General features: G+C 39.5%; 2 protein-coding genes across 6 annotated transcripts in view; both read left to right on the top strand.

The window, feature by feature from the left end:
• The window catches only part of LOC311060819 (H-2 class II histocompatibility antigen, A-U alpha chain-like), a 5209-nt gene extending 4476 nt beyond the window's left edge, over positions 1-733 (top strand). Inside the window, exon 4 of the mRNA XM_084079162.1 lies at positions 541-733. Within this exon, the coding sequence (XP_083935288.1) occupies positions 541-671 (131 nt within the window). The 3' untranslated portion in view covers positions 672-733. The remainder of the gene's footprint in view (positions 1-540) is intronic.
• Positions 734-3499: 2766 nt separating this feature from the next.
• Positions 3500-10013, top strand: LOC311060813 (H-2 class II histocompatibility antigen, E-S beta chain-like). 5 transcript variants are annotated; one of them, XR_014602315.1, is made up of 9 exons: positions 3500-3622; positions 3720-3992; positions 4496-4712; positions 5872-5939; positions 6629-6742; positions 7288-7318; positions 7530-9448; positions 9517-9594; positions 9626-10013. XR_014602315.1 is itself a non-coding variant. In XM_084079153.1 (7 exons), exons 1-6 carry the CDS (start codon positions 3559-3561, stop codon positions 7314-7316), a joined length of 765 nt encoding a protein of 254 aa, XP_083935279.1. In that variant the 5' UTR covers positions 3500-3558; the 3' UTR covers positions 7317-7318; positions 7530-10013. The 5 variants fall into 5 exon arrangements, 1 of the variants encoding a protein (XP_083935279.1); XR_014602314.1 differs by having other exon boundaries at positions 9517-10013; XR_014602316.1 differs by having other exon boundaries at positions 7530-9409; positions 9517-10013.
• The last annotated feature ends 9755 nt before the right edge of the window (positions 10014-19768 follow it).

Genomic DNA, 19768 nt, shown 5'->3' on the forward strand with positions numbered 1-19768 from the left:
TTAGCTGGTCACAGACAGATGGACACATGGACACATGGACACAAGGACGGACAGACGGACGGACGGACAGGATGCAAAACATACTTTCTCGCCATTCCTTTCGGCCTGGCGGAGACAATAAAACCTGGCAAAACAGTTGCGTGCATTAGTGCAAGACGAGGATAAAGGAAACATTCAGTCTAAATGTCCAGCTTGCTAATTCTTGCCTACTACTACTACTACTTTTGTATTTTAAACTTTTTTACCAGGTTTTATTTTTGTTGTTTCTCATAAGCGTGCATCCGTTGTCCGTCAACAACACAGTAGTCTGTGCCTTGACTTAAGTGCGCTGACTCTCTCCCAGCCCCGCCAGCTCCGCCCCCTTGCTTCAACAATATGGGAATAGGCAGTTATATGCACCCCTTTCTCATTACTTACGTGATCTCAATTACATTGATAGTGTGTGTGTGTGTGTGTGTGTGTGTGTGTGTGTGTGTGTGTGTGTGTGTGTGTGTGTGTGTGTGTGTGTGTGTGTGTGTGTGTGTGTGTGTTTCTCTCCAGATGTGGATCATCACATCCCAGCTCAGCCCGGTGTGGGTCCAGATGTGTTCTGTGGAGTGGGGCTGACCCTGGGTCTGCTGGGGGTTGCCATGGGAACCGTTTTCCTCATCAAAGGAAATGAATGCAACTAAAATAATCATGATTCAAACAGAGATACTCATGTTTTACCCTTTTGTTGTGTTGTGACTAAAATCATCTTCATACTCATGTTATAAATAAAGCTGCACTATGTAACTTAACTTTCCTCTTCTGCCCCGGATTTGAACCTGGTTTCCTGTGCAAGGTCTGACATGTTTTACCATTGAGCTAATAGAGCCTGCCTGCTTGCTCAGGGGATAAATTGAATCTTGACCTTAAGGTCAAAATTCTAGTCAGATCCTGTGTCTAGGTGAGACTTGACCACCATCTGAATGTCTCAATAGAAGAGCAGGGAGACAAAATACAACCACCCCAATTATATAAGTTATGCAAGGGATAATTGACGGCCAGGCAGTTATTGTTGACAAATAAAACCCGACAGGGTGATTAGACACCGACACGTAATGGAGGTGCCATAATCACCCTGGGTTTTAATTTGTCAACAATGACCGGCTGTCCTGCTTATTACAGGGATACTTAATAACTTAATTAATACATTGACTCAAAAGTAACTACAAAACAAAGTATTTCCTTGCTTACGGTAATGAAAGTATTCCATAATACGTGTTGCGCTGGGCGGATATGGTCGCCTCGGAAAACAGGAAAGTGTTGATCAAATAGAATACGTTTGCGGTTACTGCATCGTCTATTTCTCGCTTCAAATGTTTTTGAAAACATTTTGAGAGCAATGTTTAGTTATAAAGGACACGGTGTGTTTGTTGGATACAGCACAAAATTCAAGCAGTGCAGCAGGTGCTCAGAGGTCTGTTATAGAGCTCATCGGTCATTATTCAGAAATAACATACCGTTGAAGTCAGTGATTGACCAATCAGAATCAAGCATTCAACTAAGCCGTGTAATAAACATTTTACAAACATGCTCTACCATACAGATTGTATAAGTTATATTGTATTGACATACTCTACCATACAGATTGTATAAGTTATATTGTATTAACATACTAAATAAATAATAAATTGCATAGTGCCACTTTAACATCATCTCCTTGACTGGACACATACTGTGGCCCTCATTTATCAATGCAGCGTATAAACCGGCGTATATTTTTCCATATATTCGGCCGTACACCAACGTCGAAGTCACATTTATCAACGCATCCTACACAGCTGATCCGAGCGTACTTGGTCCCAGCGTTGATAAATGTCACGGCTGAAACCGAGCGTCATTTAAATAAAACGCCCTTAAATATTCTCAAAACGCCCCGATTTTACGACATGAAGATTGAAGAACCAGAATACGACCAAAGAAGACATCATGAAAAGCCATTAAGAAAGAGTTTCCCTCGCTCGTCACACACGCACACGCCCCCCTCTCTCTCTCTCACACACACACACACACACACACACACACACACGCCCGTAGCGTATAGGCTTGTAGCCTACATGAATGACATATTATGATACCAATCACATCGGCATGAATGGAATACTTTTGTATATTATTTAACCCATACCGAGCAGTGCGCTTTCGAGTTACACTAAAATAAAGCCGTCATGTAGGCTATTCCCACTTCCCAGTGAGACTCGGACCGTCGGACGGGCGAGTCCCTTCCCGCTCCGCATTAATGAGAGATAGCCTGGAGAGAACATTAATGAATGAAGGCTGGTGTGCTGGACCATGGGTTAAATGTCTGATCTCCCGGTGGCCATGAAAATATAACAGCAGCGCTGCCTGTTAGACCGGTGCTCGCGCGGAAGAGTGCTCTCGCAGAAAGCGCCCGTATACTGGCTTGTGAGCTTGTAGATCTGCTATTTTCAATACAGACAGATCTACAATCTTATCTGAATGACTGTTAAAGCAGTTTGTTTAAATTACTTTATAAAATGTTATATTTTTACAGGGATTATTTATTAGTGTAGATATACATATTTATGAGTGGATTATGTCTCCATGATGCCTCTCAGACAGTCAAACAATGCTGCTCCGCAGGTCTAGGATGGAATAAACGGGTGCAGCCAACGCCAACAACTGGTCCCGACCAGACGTGAGATTTCAGCGTACCGTAGGATGAGCCCACGTCAGGATATTGATAAATGCCTAAAGGTGCGGTGATCTACGCCCATTATTTGGGCTGCACCGCGTTGATAAATGAGGGCCATACTGTCTATTATCACATTTTCATAAATTAACAGGTCTGTAGGATACGATTGATCTTAAATGTTGCCATCAATATTAAAATCAAGATTTTGTAGAGTGATTGGGTGAGTTTATAAAATACTTAATTATAATTAATTAATTAATTATAATTAATTATAAGATGAGAAGCGATATGATATCAATCAGATAAATTATCTTTATTTTTTATAGAGACTTTATCTAAATCAGATTGACATGTATGGACCCAAACATCCATCTGTCTACTACCGCTTATCTGGAATCCAGTGGTGAAGTATAGAATCCTAGACTTCCCAGCAGAGATTTGGTGCAGAGGAAAATAATAATAATAATAATAATTGTAATAATTATAGTAACAATACTTTCCTAATAAGAAAGGGGGAAGAAGTACTCTTTTTTTTTTTTACTTATGTGAAAGCAACAATACCACAATGTAGAAATACTCTGTTGCAAGTAAAAGTCCTGCATGCAGTCAAACTTTTACTGGAGTAAAATAACAGTATAGTGTAGTACATAGAAAATATAATATACAGCATATTAACTTCTTTCCATTACAAAACAACTGTTAATATCCTGTAATTTTGGTTTGACGTCTGCCTGGTAACAAGTGATGAGAGTGAATTATGTTATTTCATTGGTTGTTGTGGAGTAGAAACTGTTGAACAAGTGAGAAAGTGTTCAGTTCCACATCAGAACGTCAACTGATCAACACTTCAACTAAACTCTGAAACATCTCAACTCAACATGACATCTTCAACTAAACCGTGGCTCTATGTTTCACTGTGTTTCTTCTGTTTACACGGAGCAGGTAAACTTGATTTAATCACTTAATAATTCACACATTTGAACTGTGTTGATATTATAGAGATAATAATATTGATGACATTTTAATGTTCTGTTTCCAGATGGATTTCCATTCTATGGTGCTAACCGCTGTGTGTTTAACTCCACTGACCTGAAGGACATACAGTACATATACTCAATGAATTTCTATAAACGAGAGTTCATCAGGTTTGACAGCAGGGTGGGTCAGTATGTTGGTTACACTGAGTATGGGGTGAAGCAGGCAGAGGCCTTTAATAAAGATCCTGGACTGCTAGCTTACAGGAAATCACTGCCAGAGGCCTACTGCAAACCTAACATTGAGATCTACTACTCTGCTGCTCTGGAGAAGACAGGTGAGCTGATCTCAGACCAGCACTAAACACTCTATCACCTCATAAACTACTGTATAACATGACATCATTATAAATCATTAATATTCAGAGATGATTCATGCTGTTAACATGATTATAAAACATTGATCCATGTGCTGAAGCATTTGTAATTTGTTAATAATTTGAACTTTAATGATTTGTACAAAAGATTATATGATGATGTGAAGGTTGAACAAGTAGCCTAGTTTTCAGTTCTGATCTGAGAAATGTGTAATAATGAGATATTATAATACTAGTGAAGTATAGTATACATTAAATGATAAATAAATGATTAATAATAATAATAATAATAATAATAATAATAAGGGTAATAATAATAATAATAACAATAATACATGATTATTATCACTGTTATTATTATTATCCCTATTATTATTATCATTATTATTTGAATTATTATTATTACCCTTATTATTATTATTATTATTATTATTATCATTATAATTCTTTTCTTGTTGTTCCAGTGATTCCCAAAGTGAGACTGGCCTCAGAGACGCCCCCTGGTGGTGGTAAACACACTCACATGCTGGTGTGCAGCTCCTACAGCTTCTATCCTAAAATGATCCTGGTGACCTGGCTGAGAGATGAAGAACCTATCACCTCTGATGTGTCCTCTACTGATGAGCTGCCTGATGGAGACTGGTACTACCAATACCACGCCTACCTGGAGTACACACCCAGGTACACACCTAACACACACCTATACATAGAAATACACACCTACTGTAATAGACACCTACACATAGAAACACACACACACACACACACACACACACACACACACACACACACACTGCACTTTAATTTTAATTAATTCAGTAATTACTTCATATTGACATCATCTTATAGACATACTGTAGAGCTGTTTGATCTCCATATGCATCATATTGTCATTGTTCCAATTACACAAAACATGATAGTAGATCTACAAGCACAAATAACATGATAGTAGATCATACATTGACAACTGGTGGGCCGGGGGCCACATATTCCCCCACCTTCACTTAATGCGGCCCGCAGGTTAATATCGGAATACTGATATATTGATTTCAGCTGTTCCAATTCCAAACATGCTTTAATTAAAGGGATATTTCACTTTAAAAAAAACCTTTGGTCATTTTATCGTCTACCCAGGCTTTTGTGAGCCCCCCCAGACCGTTTTTAAGTTGCTTGATTTAGTATTTAGATATTTGATAATCATTTTATCAGACACGCCCCCTTCCTATACAAACCCATTATAACTTCAAACTCCATTTTTAACCTGTTAGATTCATCAAAAACACCCATCCTTGTTTCTGCTGACTCACCCTGCCCTCCTAATACGTGAGGGGGCCGTGTTTTTTCGATTACTTTTTTCATTTATTTTATTTTATTTTTTTATTGTATTTAATTTTTTCATTTTCCAAAAAAAAATATTAAAAATAAATGAAAAAAGTTATCGAAAAAACACGGCCCCCTCGCGTATTAGGAGGGCAGGGTGAGTCACCAGAACCAAGGACGGATGTTTTTGATGAATCTAACATGTTAAAAATGGAGTTTGAAGTTATAATGGGTTTGTATAGGAAGATGATCAAAGCCACTGTAAACTATATCTCTGCTGTTGGGTAGAAACCAGCTATTTTTATATAGCTTTTTAATACCTTTTTTTCTTGTAGCTCTATATTCACTATGTTCTGTATGTAGTGTCTATTTATGAAAATCTAACATTTTAAAGTGTAGACATTATGTACATAATGTGTGTGTGTGTGTGTGTGTGTGTGTGTGTGTGTGTGTGTGTGTGTGTGTGTGTGTGTGTGTGTGTGTGTGTGTGTGTGTGTGTGTGTGTGTGTGTGTGTCACAGATCAGGAGAGAAGATCTCATGCATGGTGGAACATCCAGGCCTGACTGAACCTCTGATTGTGGACTGGGGTTAGTTACTCTACTACTGTAATCTATTACTGTAATCTATTACTGAACCTCTAATGGTGGACTACAGAACATAGTGAATATAGAGTTACAAGACCTATAGACACTACATACAGAACACAGTGAATATAGAGTTACAAGACCTGTAGACACTACATACGGAACAGAACACAGTGAACTCAATATAGAGTTACAAGACCTCCTATACACTACAGAACACAGTGAATATAGAGTTACAAGACCTGCAGTATGTTTCTATATCAGTGGTTCTCAAAATGTTCCATGTGAAGGACCCCCAAATTGATAGATATGTATTTGGCCGCAGACCCCCATCTCAAAATATTTTGTTCCAGGGACCCCCCCAGATAACCTGACTTGATGGGGGCGGTATTGACGTCACATTACTGTGAAACAAATGTGACACAAGCTTCTTCCATCTGACAGAGTCAGGTTACACCCCAGAAGCAAAGATTTGATTTACAAATGTTCGCTTTAAAAAATATATATATTCAAGATTTTCACACATTTTCCAGATTAAAAAAAGATATCAGAAATACAAGCTCATAGCGCGGCTAGCAGATGACAGTATGAGATGACACATCTACTGTTACTGTTACTCAGCTGTCATCTGCTGTCATAATATCATATAATATGATGTAATAAATATGATGTCATATAATGTGTTTTATCAGATGACTCCATGCCAGAGTCAGTGAAGAACAAGATGGCCATCGGAGCATCAGGTCTGGTTCTGGGTCTGGTCTTGTTCCTGACTGGATTCATCTACCTGCAGTGGAAGAAAAGAGGTGACTGTTTAATTATTGCTAATTAACAGGGACGCAGAGGGCATTTTAGAACCGAGGGGGACGCACGCACGCGCCCGCGCGCACACACATTTTTGTTTTATTTTTTCCGGTTTGTTACTTTGTTGGGGGTGTTTTGTTACTTTAATTCGGTTAATTTGGTTAATTCGGTACAAAAGATTTACTACATGAAGTGTAGATGTCGGAGTTTTTTCTTTTTTCTTCATCCCAAAAGTGTGGGGGGGGGTATCCCCCCCCAATAGAACTGAGTATGTTCAACACCCCCCCCCCCCTGCTAATTATATGTTTAATTTACAAGTTTATTTAATTATCTAGAACCAGTGGCAGAAACAAGGTAAACATGTAGCAAGTTGTAGTCAAATTGTTCAGATTGATTAAATTGATCAGATTGAGGTGTGCAGTCACACCCAGGTGGAGACCAGTTAGTTTGGCCAGGTGTGACTTTCTAAATCATTACTGTCTGTCTGTCTGTCTGTCTGTCTGTCTGTCTGTCTGTCTGTCTGTCTGTCTGTCTGTTCTTCTATCAGGTCGTATTCTGGTGCCGACCACTAACTGAAGGTGAGAAACTACATTTTGACACAAGCACACGCTTATAATTGTTTTCAGAATGTATCAAACTGATAAAACTAGTGCACAGCTTTATAAAGTTATTAATACTAGTCAAATTGGTTATTGGTTGATTTTATGCAAAAGTTTATAAAGTCTAATCCTTATTGGTTGTTTATTGTCTTTGAACAGAATGGTTGTAACTGAATGTGTGTGTTTTCAGAGATGATGCCCCCTGGTGGAGAGAAGGAGGAAACACACATCTGTCCAATCAGCTTTTAAATGCTAAATATAAGTTACAGCAGCACAGTGATGACATCATCAACCTTTTAAATACATATACCACAAGGAAGATAAATGAAGGAAAGGACACGCTGGACGCCGGGTATGAGCCATGACGCTCACGGGTGGCAAACTCCCACCGGAAGTTCTGTGAAATAACATTGGAGTCAATGAGAGTCGTCTGGACCAGCTCGAACAAACACTATTTCTGAACGATTGTGTCCTTTGTCATATAATGGGTTCAGGAATATAAAAGAAGACATTTATCACAGGCTGTTTTATAATCACTTTGTTTATCGATGTACACAGTACATCATTTTATTGAGGCATCTAAACAGCAGCAGGTATCGTTTCTGGCTCTGAGGTATCGCGAGATGTTGGTTGCCAGACAGGAAACGATGGACAGTCTCGTGATACTTTGGCCGTTCAGAAACGTACTTTGTGCTCTTTAGATGCCTCTATAAAATGATACAGTGAACACATTGAAAAGCAACACAGCAGAAAACAACGTGTGATATTATGTCTTCTTTTATTTTCCTGAGCCGAGTGTTTTATAAAGGTCTCAATGGTTCAGAAATAGTGATTATTTATAAGCTGGTCCACCTGGCCCTCATTTAGGGTTGCCAACATCCAGAACTGGAGAAACGGGACACATGGGTCCCCCGTGCGCGCGATTTTTTTCGGGTTTCCCGCAGGGAAAGTTACTTTTTTTGTTACTTTATTTCGGTTTTAGAGTTAGGGTTAGGGTTGGGAACAGGCTGACATGCCACACAAACAATGATGCCGTTCCCACCGGAGAAAATCTCACACACACACACGCACAAGCACTCGTGCGAGCACTGTGCCTGCCCTGTCAACTGAGCGGTCCTAGCGCCCTTCGCATACAGCACACAAACACGCAGCCAGACACACTGCAGTGTGCGCAAACAGAAATATATTTTTTATTTTTCCCTTTGCACCGGAGTCCAGGACAAACAAAGTCCCGTACGGGACACGCCCCTTTTGGCTTAAATACGGGGCGTCCCGGCTAATACGGGACTGTTGGCAACCCTACCCTCATTGACTCCAATGTATTCCATCCACCTCCCGGCTGCACTTTGCCTCCCAGTGAGACCAATCTGCTGGATAGAGAGAATGACGTCGGTGTCCTTTCCTTCAATTATCTTCCTTGACATAACAGCAGCACAGTGATGACATCAGTGTTATTGTAGCGGTTCTCAAAGTGTGGTCTAGGGACCCTCTGGGTTACTTGAGGGGGTTCCAAGGTTCCATTTGTACACTCTGACAGTTACAGAACTGTAAGGGTCCATTTGGAACCCCCTCAAGTAACCCAGTGGGTCCCTGGACCTCACCTTCATCACCATCATCATCATCATCATCATAACCTTTATTTCAACTCAGAATACAGTTGAGGGGCAGGCCGTCATTTTCAATGTAGCCAATATACAACACAATAATATCAACAGGGATATATACATCAATATTACATATATTAATATGTAATCAGAAGTCAGAGAATACTCAAAAAAGTATTCATTATAAAAATAAAAATAAAGTATTAAGACAGATACACCAGAAAATGAATTAAAGCAGTTACAGTCTGGAACAAAAGTGTTGGAAACCATTGCCCTATATTGACCGAAAGAAGGCAGTAATCTGATGTTTAGGGACTTCTGGAGCTCATTCCAGGCAGATGGAGCACTAACAGAGAATGCTGCCTTGCCTATAGGCTCTGTATGAGCAAATGGAACCTTGAGCGTCAGGAGGAAGTCACTGGAGCGGGTCTGGTAGGGACTAGGGTTCTGATCCAACATAGAACAGGTCTGGTAGGGACTAGGGTTCTGATCCAACACAGGTCTGGTAGGGACTAGGGTTCTGATCCAACATAGCACAGGTCTGGTAGGGACTAGGGTTCTGATCCAACACAGGTCTGGTAGGGACTAGGGTTCTGATCCAACATAGAACAGGTCTGGTAGGGACTAGGGTTCTGATCCAACATAGAACAGGTCTGGTAGGGACTAGGGTTCTGTAGCACAGATATAAGGGGGGGCATTCCTGAGATGGCTTTAAAAATAAACAGATAGCAGTGCTTATCACGCCTCTCAGAGAGAGAGGATAAGCCTGCGTTCCCATAGAGTGTACAGTGATGGGTGGTTTCAGAACCAATACTATTATATGTATGCAATACAGTGTGTGTGATTGAATTTGTGTTTTATAAAGAATTATACCTACGTATCTACCGTATATTATGTAGATGACTGCATCTTATTTACTGTAGATGAGTGCCTCTTATTACCATATTTAGATGAGTGCATGTCAGTTTTTGATCAGTTTTTATCAATGAAGCTCTGATTAAGACCTTAGTGGTCCAAACACGTCGGCTATTGTAATGATTTAACAAGGATAATAAAGGCTTTTAAACATATTTAATTCCTCGTTGACTTTCTCAGTTTGGAGTTTGTGGAGAGCTTTGTTCCCTGTCCTGTTTGTTTAACAGTTTTAACTTTATTTATGAATGAACTGAATCCAAGATGCCACAGTCCTGTCAGAGTGGTGTCACTGTATTCATACATGTTGTCCATTGTCACTAGTGTAGAGCAGTGCTTCCCAAACTGGGGGGTCGGGACCCCCAGGGGGTCCCAAATTATTTTGGGGAATCCCCAGATGATCAGCTTAATGTGCAACATTGTTTTCTCACTCAACAGTAAACAAACCAACAGTGTAGGCTACATAAGTGTATATACAGGCTATCTGCACATTTATAAAGTGACAATTTAATGACTTTTAAGAATGTTTTAAAACCAAATTGTCAAATATTATGTAAGAGGCAAATATTGTGAAAATAGCCAATCTACAAGCTCACAGCACGTTGTGAGCTTGTAGATTGGCTATTTTCTGCAAAGAGACGGGGGAAAAGAGCAGACTAAATACTGAGTGAAAGTTTACCATATTGATGGTTTAAGTGGTTAATAAATGTCTGAAAATACACATTATCATGAATCCAATATATATGTAAAGCTTTAATCTGCAACACAATTTTATGCAATATATAGTGGGGGTCCCTGCTTCATCTGTCTCTCAGAGAGGGGGTCCTTGGAACGTTGAAGCCTGAAAGCCAGGGGTTGCCAATATAGTCCACAGTCACACACAAGGCTATATTTTTCACTCAAGCAGTCTTAAGAAATAAGCATGCAGGCACAGCAAACAGACATGCCCAAACCTCAGAGACAAGCCTAACCTCCCTATGTGAAACCAACCACCTGTAGGACTATGGCCCTATTAGCCACACTGACTTTTGTTTGCACAATAAACAATATTTAAACCAAATAACCTAATCAAGGAAAATTGATTAGGTAGACCAAAGCAACATGCAGTGTTTTGACTTTGCTGTGCGTTCAGCCCAGGTTCAAGTTCACTGGGGTCACACACATCATGTGTACGTGAGGAAATTTAAATATGACCCACCCTCCGAGGAAGTATATAGGCCAGTGGTTCTCATACTGTTTAATGTCAAGGACCCCCAAATTAATATGTATTTGACCATGCACGGACCCCCATCTGAAGATATTTTGTGCCACCGACCCCATAAGTGAAATATTATTCCAGATTTATTTGACAAGCTGCTTGTATACTTTTCTTCTAACATCAAAGACAATCAAAGACAAGTGTCCCAATAGGTTTTGAACCTAGGTTTGAAGTTTCACTGGCAGCTGCACTAACCAGTTGGCTAAAGCACCAGGCCCACTAGGGAGCAGACATGCAGCTACTTGGTCATTTATACCAAACTCATGGAAGCAATGTCATTGGGCATCCAGGTGTCAATCAACTCTAGTCTACATAGCAGGTTCTGACAGGGGGTGGGACTAAAAAAAAAGCAGGAAGGAAGACAGTTTGAGAGAGAAACAGGTGAAAACAGAGATGTTTATACATTCAATAATCTGGTAGATGAAGAGCTAGGGATTAATATCAGTGTGGATGTATCAGCATGTTTATGTGTTTGGAGCTGGGTTTTCACTCAGTATTTCTACCATAACCAGCTGACAAAATAACAAGATGGACTTGTGGCTGGTCAACTAACCCACTGGAGGAGAAGAGAAGAAATACGTTTCTGAGTGAGTATGGACGCTATCTGAGAACTGTAATGACATGGACATAGTGGTGTAAAAAGTACTCGAATTCTTTACTTAAGTAAAAGTATCAATACTGAAATGTAGAAGTACTCTGTTACAAGTAAAAGTCTGGAATGAAAAATGTACTTGAGTAAAATATACATAAAGACAAAGTATATAAGTAAAAGTACTCATTATGCAGAATGGCCCATTTCACAAGTTCAAAATGTATACAAATATTTTGAAAATAGCCAAGCTCACAATGCGACGCATTGTGAGCTGGTAGATCTGCTATTTTCAAATGGTCGAAATATACATAGGGCTGGGTAATGTATGTTTAATGATAATAATTAAAATCTACAAAGTAACTAGTAACTAAAGTTTTCAAATAATTGTAGTGGAGTAAAAGTACAATATTTGCCTCTGAGATCATGATGTAGCGGAGTAGAAGTAAAAGTATTGAAAATGGGAACAAGTCCTCAATAAGTATACTACAGAGTAAATGTACTTAGTTACTTTACACCTCTGACACTCTGTTTCTCTCTCCACCCTCTGCCGCTCAGGTTGAAGAGCCTCGCTGCATGTCTGGCTGACATCTCAGTGGATGTCTTGTCACCACCTTCACTCATTAAGACCGGGAACGCATCTGTGTAACCACTATAACCATTATTTTATACTTTGGATATTCAAAAATAGCAGATCTACAAGCTCATAGCGCGGCACTATGAGCTTGTAGATCTGCTATTTTATTTTAAATCAGGAACATTTGTGCAAATCTTTGAATATATTTTTAAAGCAGACATTTGTAACTCAAATCTTTGCTTCTGGGGGGTCCCTGGAACAACATATTTTGAGATAATCCAAAATACGTATAAGGTTGGGGGTCCTTGACATGAAACCGTTTGAGAACCACTGATTGTAGCAACATACATTTGTCGAATCCCCCAGAGGCAAAGATTTAAGTTACAAATGTTCGCTTTAAAATATATATCCAAAGATTTGCATTTTTCAAAAAATAGCCAAAGTATAAGATAATGGTTAAAGTGTTTAAAATCTAAAATAACAGATGCTTTACTGGGGGGGGGGGGGGGGGGGGGGGGGTCCTCAGCTAGTTTAATACCTACTGTACAACAAAGAAAGCAAAGAAAAAAACTCCATCAAAATTGATCAACAAACTATACTATTGAATCTTGTCAAACAAAACATTGGCCAAATTGTCAAATAATATAAGAAAGAAGCAAACATTTAGACAATAGCAGATCTACAAGCTCACAACGCAAGTGAGTGCGAGGCGTTGTGAGCTTGTAGATCTGCTATTTTCACAGTATTTATCTGTGGAACCGAGTCAAACTAAATGTCCTGCAATTCCAAATGCTTATCAGGGTGGGGGTCCCCATAAATTTGACTATTTTGGGGGGTCACAGCCTGAAAAGGTTGAGAACCACTGGACTAACACACTAGCCTGGAGGAGAAAAGAGCATGAGACCCTTCACATCCTACTCCATTGATGCTACAGTATAGTGACCGACCTAGATATGACAACCATGCAGACACACCCTGGTCATTAAGTTCTCATGTGTTTGTTACTTAGGCTTGTTTTTCTCGAACACAACGTTAAAACGTTTAATATAGATAGCATGTTATTTAGACAGATACTAGGTTCAGTGTTTACCTGGTATCCTATAGTTTCAATGTACAGATAACATTGTGTGGCAGATCAAACTTTCTCATAGATTTCACAGATAGCTTCATAGACTTGTTTGACAGCACTGTCATCAGTGTTGTGTTGCATTCATGTTAATGTGTATTTTCATACATTTAACCACTTAAACTCTCAATAGGAATGTTTCGTCCAGAATAGGGATGCTAAATAGGGTTCAAGTGGTTAACCCTTTGAAACCGTGAAAGCATCTGTGTCATTTTAGATGTTTGTTTTATTTTTGGGAAAAAAAATCTGATCATTATTCTACTGTTGTAAAAGAGCAACAGTGAAATTAATGGATTATAAATATCACTGTGTGCATCGGTTTGTGACCTATGGCCTTTGTGTTTGGCCTCAGTGTGGATCCATGTTGAGGGAGTGGATGAGGATCCTGATGCAGAGAACTCCACCTTCTATCGGCCATAGTATATTATTTTTTGGGGATTATTGGTATTATTCATTTACAGAGCCTAAAAGCTAAACATGAATGTAATTTATATATTCCAATGTTCACAGCAAAAAGACAATTAAATTGTTAATCGCAATTATTTGTAAGACATTTAATTGTCAAGTGGAATTTCCTGATCATGACACTCTTAGTCACTGATCTAGGATCTGATCCTTATACTCCTTACTATTGGTTGATTGTAACAGTTGTAAACACTCTGTTTCTCTCTCCACCCTCTGCCACTCAGGTTGAAGAGCCTCGCTGCATGTCTGGCTGACATCTCACAGTGGATGTCTTGTCTTCTCACCACCTTAAGCTGAACCCAGACAAGACCGAGCTTCTCTTCTTCCTAGGTAAGTCCTGCCCCATGCAGGATCTCACTATTTCCATAGACCAGTGGTTCTCAACCAGTGGTCCGGGGTCCACAAGTGGTCCTTGGGGGGTACCAGGGGGTCCCCAGCAAAATGTGTTAACATAGCGTCACAATCATTTTAAACACTTAGCTTTGAGTGCTGCGCTATGAGCTTGTAGATCTGCTATTTTATTTCAAATATTTTTATTGTGAAGCACAGGTTATAGTTGTACATTTAGCTTCCTTTTTTTTTAAACAAAAACAAACAGACATAAACACAATAGATCTGCTATTTTTGAAAAATCTTGAATGTGTGCATATTTTTGAATATCTATTTTTTTAAGCACATTTTTTTATTCAAATCTCTGCTTTTGGTGGTCCCTGGCACAAAACATTTTCAGATGGGGGTCCGTGGCCAAATGTATATCAATTTAGGGGTCGTTGGCATGAAAAAGGTTGAAAACCACTGCCATAGACAACTCCCTGGTGGCCTCTGTTGGTGTTGTCCTGGACAGTCAGCTCTCATTCAAGGCACACATTGTAGGCAGCGTACACTCCATCCTGTAGGTTTACACTCTAGAACATTCAAAGGCTCCAGCTCCTTATCCTGGCTTTATCAAAACTTGACTTCTGTACAAAACATTGCACGCACACACTTAACCTTTTTAGACCGGGAACGCATCTGTGAGTGCCTCGCTATGAGCTTGTAGATCTGCTATTGTTTTTTTTATCATGAAAATGTGTGCAAATCTTTGAATATATATTTTTTAAGGGGAACATTTGTAACTCAATTTTTTTCTTCTGGGGATTCGACAATTGTCTTCCAAATCCTAACAGTTGTTTGAAAAAAAAAACGTTTGTTGAAACGCATGTCAAGGACCTCCCAAAATGATATGTATTTGGCCGCGAACCTCCATCTCTTTGCTCCCCCCAGAAGCAAAGATTTCAGTTAAAAGTGTGTGTGTGTGTGTGTGTGTGTGTGTGTGTGTGTGTGTGTGTGTGTGTGTGTGTGTGTGTGTGTGTGTGTGTGTGTGTGTGTGTGTGTGTGTGTGTGTGTGTGTGTGTGTGTGTGTGTGTGTGTGTGTGTGTGTGTGTGTGTGTGTGTGTATTCAAAGATTTGCACAAATTTCACAATTTTTCTAATATATTTTTGAATAGCCAAAGTATAACATTTTTTTAAATGGTTACACAGATGTGTTCCCGGTCTTAATGGATTAATGTTAGTTGTTAACCTTTTTGAACACAGTTGTGTACATCAGAGGTGCAATCTGAATCACTCACAAAGGGCCGTAGTTGACCCAACATACCACAGGTGGGCGCTAAACTATAATAACCTTCCCCACCACCCCATAGGCCCCATGTAGGATCTGATCATTATTCTACTGTTGTAAAAGAGCAACAGTGAAATGAATGGATTGTAAATATTACTGTGTGCATCGGTTTGTGACCTATGACCTTTGTGTTTGACCTCAGTGTGGATCCATTTTGAGGGAGTGGATCAGGATCCTGATGCAGAGAACTCCACCTTCTATAGACCATGCACACCCTGGTTGGATGCTACCAAAGGGTAAGAATTTAACCCTAGCACCACAAGAATATATACCCTGACACCACCCTAACACCACAAAAATATACCCTGACACCACCCTAACACTAGCCTGGCATTGGCCAGACTGATAACGTGGATTCACTCTCACGTTCCTCCCTGGTATCAGTCTGGACTTTGGCCCACAGGGAGCGAGTATGAGAAATCAGAAAATAATCGGGCCAATCAGTGACTGCTTTCAACTGCTGTCCGTACAACAGTGAAAAGCATCAAAATCACTTTCTGATTTCTCATACTCGCTCCCTATGGGCCGGAGTTCAGACTGATACCGGGGAGGAAGGTTAGAGTGAATCCACGTTATCAGTCTAGCCAATGCCAGCCTAACACCACACCCTGCCAGAATGTTACCAGAGGGTAAGACTTTACCCTAACACCACAACCTGCCTGAGTTATCAAAGGACAAGACACCACAAAATGACACTATTTGAGATTAAAAACAGGTATATTGTTAAAGGTAGGGTAAGTGATTTACTTTGGTTAAAATAAGTGTTAAATAGCTCTATATTCTGATAGTACTCATTGCTATAGTGTTTGTTCTGAAAAACGAGTCTCCCATATGTCTCTCCAGCTGTTTATTAAACAGAAAATGCATCGGTAGCACTTTACAATAATGACCCGTTATAAAGCATTTATAAACGTTTATAAGTAGTTTGTAGACTATTAACAAATCATTAACAACCTGTTTGTTGACATTCGAAAATGATTACTAAAACCTTTATAACTACAGTTACAAATCATTTGTAAAGTATTAGTAAGTAGTGAACTATTCATGAATAAGCCATTTATATACATCTGTAAAAGATTATTAAATCATTAATTTGTAACGACCCATTCTAAAGCATTTATAAATGTTTATAAGCAGTTTGTAGACTATTAACAAATCATTAACAACCTGTTTATTGACATTCGTAATTTATTACTAAAACCTTTATAACTACGGTTACAAATCATCTATAAAGGTATTAGTAACTATTCATGAATAAGCCATGTATAATACATCTGTAAATGATTATTAAATCATTTGTAACTGATGTTACATAATATATACAAGCTATTGGTAGCTTGTTCATGTTTAACATATGCTTTGTTAAACATTCCTAAAGTATCTATAAATCCTTAGTACATGTTATTATGTGCCCTATAGTAAAGTGAAGACAGTTCATCATTTACAACTGTCTGTTAATGTGTTTGTTCATGTTTAACATGCTTTGTAAAGAGAAGGTTGTGTGCACATCCCACGCCTGTATTTAGGCCAGGTGCTGGACATCAAGGAGTGATCAAGGAAAAGAAGGAGGAGGTCCGCAACACTGTTTCAAGCTCCAAGAAACTCTTTTTTAATGCAACGTTTCGACCCTTTAGGTCTTCATCAGGCAAAATTTATATTACAATGACAGACAAAAGCATCATATATATACACAAACATTCACTAATGAAAATGTACAACACCTGGGAGTCAGGAGGAGCAAAGAAAACACCCTTCTCCAATCCCAGGGGCAAAAACACTTGTCTACACTCCTCTGGGGAGTGTTCAATGCATGGCAGAGAATAGACTTTTCACATTTGATTAAACATATTAGACACTAATAGCCAGTCAATACATTTGTGAAAAAACAACAATAAGAACAGTTAAAAGTCATAAATAGTGATATAATGTATAAGCTAAACAACAAACTAGAGGAAAGGTTTAATATCAAATTCCTCATTTAGACCATCAGGAGACATGGTATTGAGGAGATAAATCCAATAGGTCTCACGTTGGAGAAGTAACCTTTCAAGATCTCCACCTCTGGGTGGCTTTTCAACCTTCTCAACACCAACATATCGCAAGTTATTAAGATTATGACCAGCCTTTTTAAAATGAGCAGCAACAGGATTACGTTCATCACCTGTTCTTATACTACTCCTGTGTTCAGTAATCCTGGTGCGCAGAGCCCGGGATGTCTTGCCTACATATGCCAACCCACAGGGGCACCGGATGAGATATACCACATGCGTTGTGCTGCATGTAATCGCACCACGTATGGATATATCCCGGCCGGTGTGAGGATGACTAAAAACCTTGCATTTTTTTGTGTATGTACATTGCATACAGTTACCACACCTATAGTTACCATCTGGTACTACTGGGAAATTGGAAACACTCCGAGTGCCCAGATCTGATTTAACCAGACTGTCCCTCAAATTGGGAGAGCGTTTAAACACAAGTCTTGGTTTTTCTGGAAAAGCTTTTTTCAACCTTGGATCAGATTGGATAATGTGCCAGTGTTTTTGAATGGCACCTCTAAACTGTGAGCCCAGTGGAGAGTACTTGGTACAGCACATAGGAGGGTTGTTACAGGTATTCTTATTTTTGGGGCGCAGGCAATCACTTTGTGTAACCTGGTCAAACCTCTCACTAGCAGCATCCACCCACTCTTTTTTATAACCTCTACTGAGGAACCTATTAGAAAGGTCTGTTGCCTGTTTTTTGTATGAGGCCTCCTCACTACAGATTCTGCGAACCCGGTGGAATTGGTTGACTGGCAAACTTTTAACCAAAGGCTGTGGGTGAAAACTATCACCTCTTAGGAGGGAATTACGGTCTGTGGGCTTGCGAAACAGGTCAGTTTGAATAGTGTTGTCCCTTTTGTAAACTTGTACATCGAGGAAGCTTAAACGCTCCCTATTAAACTCCAATGTAAACTTAAGATGGTCATTACAGGAATTTAAATAATTGTGAAACTCTGTCAATTCCTCCACACTGCAATCCATAATCACAAAGATGTCATCAATATACCGTCTATATAATAACATCAAAAAAAGGATTCACAGGGTTCAGCACATAATTGTGTTCGAAAAGACCCATATATAGACATGCATAGTTTGGCGCCATCTTGCTGCCCATTGCCGTTCCTTTCAACTGCAAATAAAAATCCCTCTGAAAACGAAAATAGTTATGAGTCAGTACCATGTCTGCTAAATCCAATATACATTCTGTACTAGGTTTGGATGCAGGTGGGCGTTGTCTAAGAAAATACTGGAGAGCCTCAAGTCCACCCTCATGAGGTATATTAGTATACAGGCTCGTGACATCAAAAGTGGCAAACAAAGATGAGTCAGTCATATTCCCAAAAGATTTTAACAGGTTAATGAAGTCTATAGAATCCCTTATGTAGGAGGGCAAACTTGTAACCTCTGATTTGATAAAATGATCCACATATGCAGAGATGTTCTCTGTGAGGCTACCAATTCCACTCACAATGGGCCTACCAATGAGAGGAGTAGTTAGACCCTTATGTATCTTTGGAAGGGTATATATGACTGGAATCACAGGGTGATTAACCTTCAAAAATTCAAAAACACTCTGATCAAATTCAGAGTTGTTAAGGTGAGAAGATAGTTTAGAGTGCACATGAGATTTAAACCTTAAGGTGGGATCAGATGGCAGCTTCTCATAGAAGGTGGTATCATTAAGCTGTCTACTCATTTCAGATACATAATCATTGACATTTTGCAACTCAATAGCGCCCCCCTTATCAGCAGGACGTACTACAATTTTGTTATCCTTACTCAGGTCTAATAATGCATCCCGTTCAATTTTGGACAAATTATTGTACACTTTATATTCCTTTTTCTTTTTTAATAAATTCTTCACATCATTCTCCACCAACCGGCAGTAAGTATCTAGTGAGGCATTGCGATTTTTGTAAGGAATAAATGTGGATTTCTTCTTGAAGGGAGTATAGGTAGGACCACTGAGAGGGGCCGGGGGAGTATCAGAGTCAATGTCAGGGGGAGGGGCAGGATCCACAGACTGGACATTAGTAAGGGGACCATTATGCATGTAGAGTGAAAAAATTCTTTCAGCCTTAGATTTCTAAAGAACTTCTGAAAGTCAATGAAGGTCTCAAAGTCATTAGCATTTGTGGTGGGCACAAAACTCAGTCCCTTACCCAAAGCTGATGAGCAGGCCTCAGACAAGGT

This window comes from Gymnoscopelus microlampas, assembly GCF_963454915.1.
Source record: "Gymnoscopelus microlampas genome assembly, chromosome: 14".
Taxonomy (NCBI): Eukaryota; Metazoa; Chordata; class Actinopteri; order Myctophiformes; family Myctophidae; genus Gymnoscopelus; species Gymnoscopelus microlampas.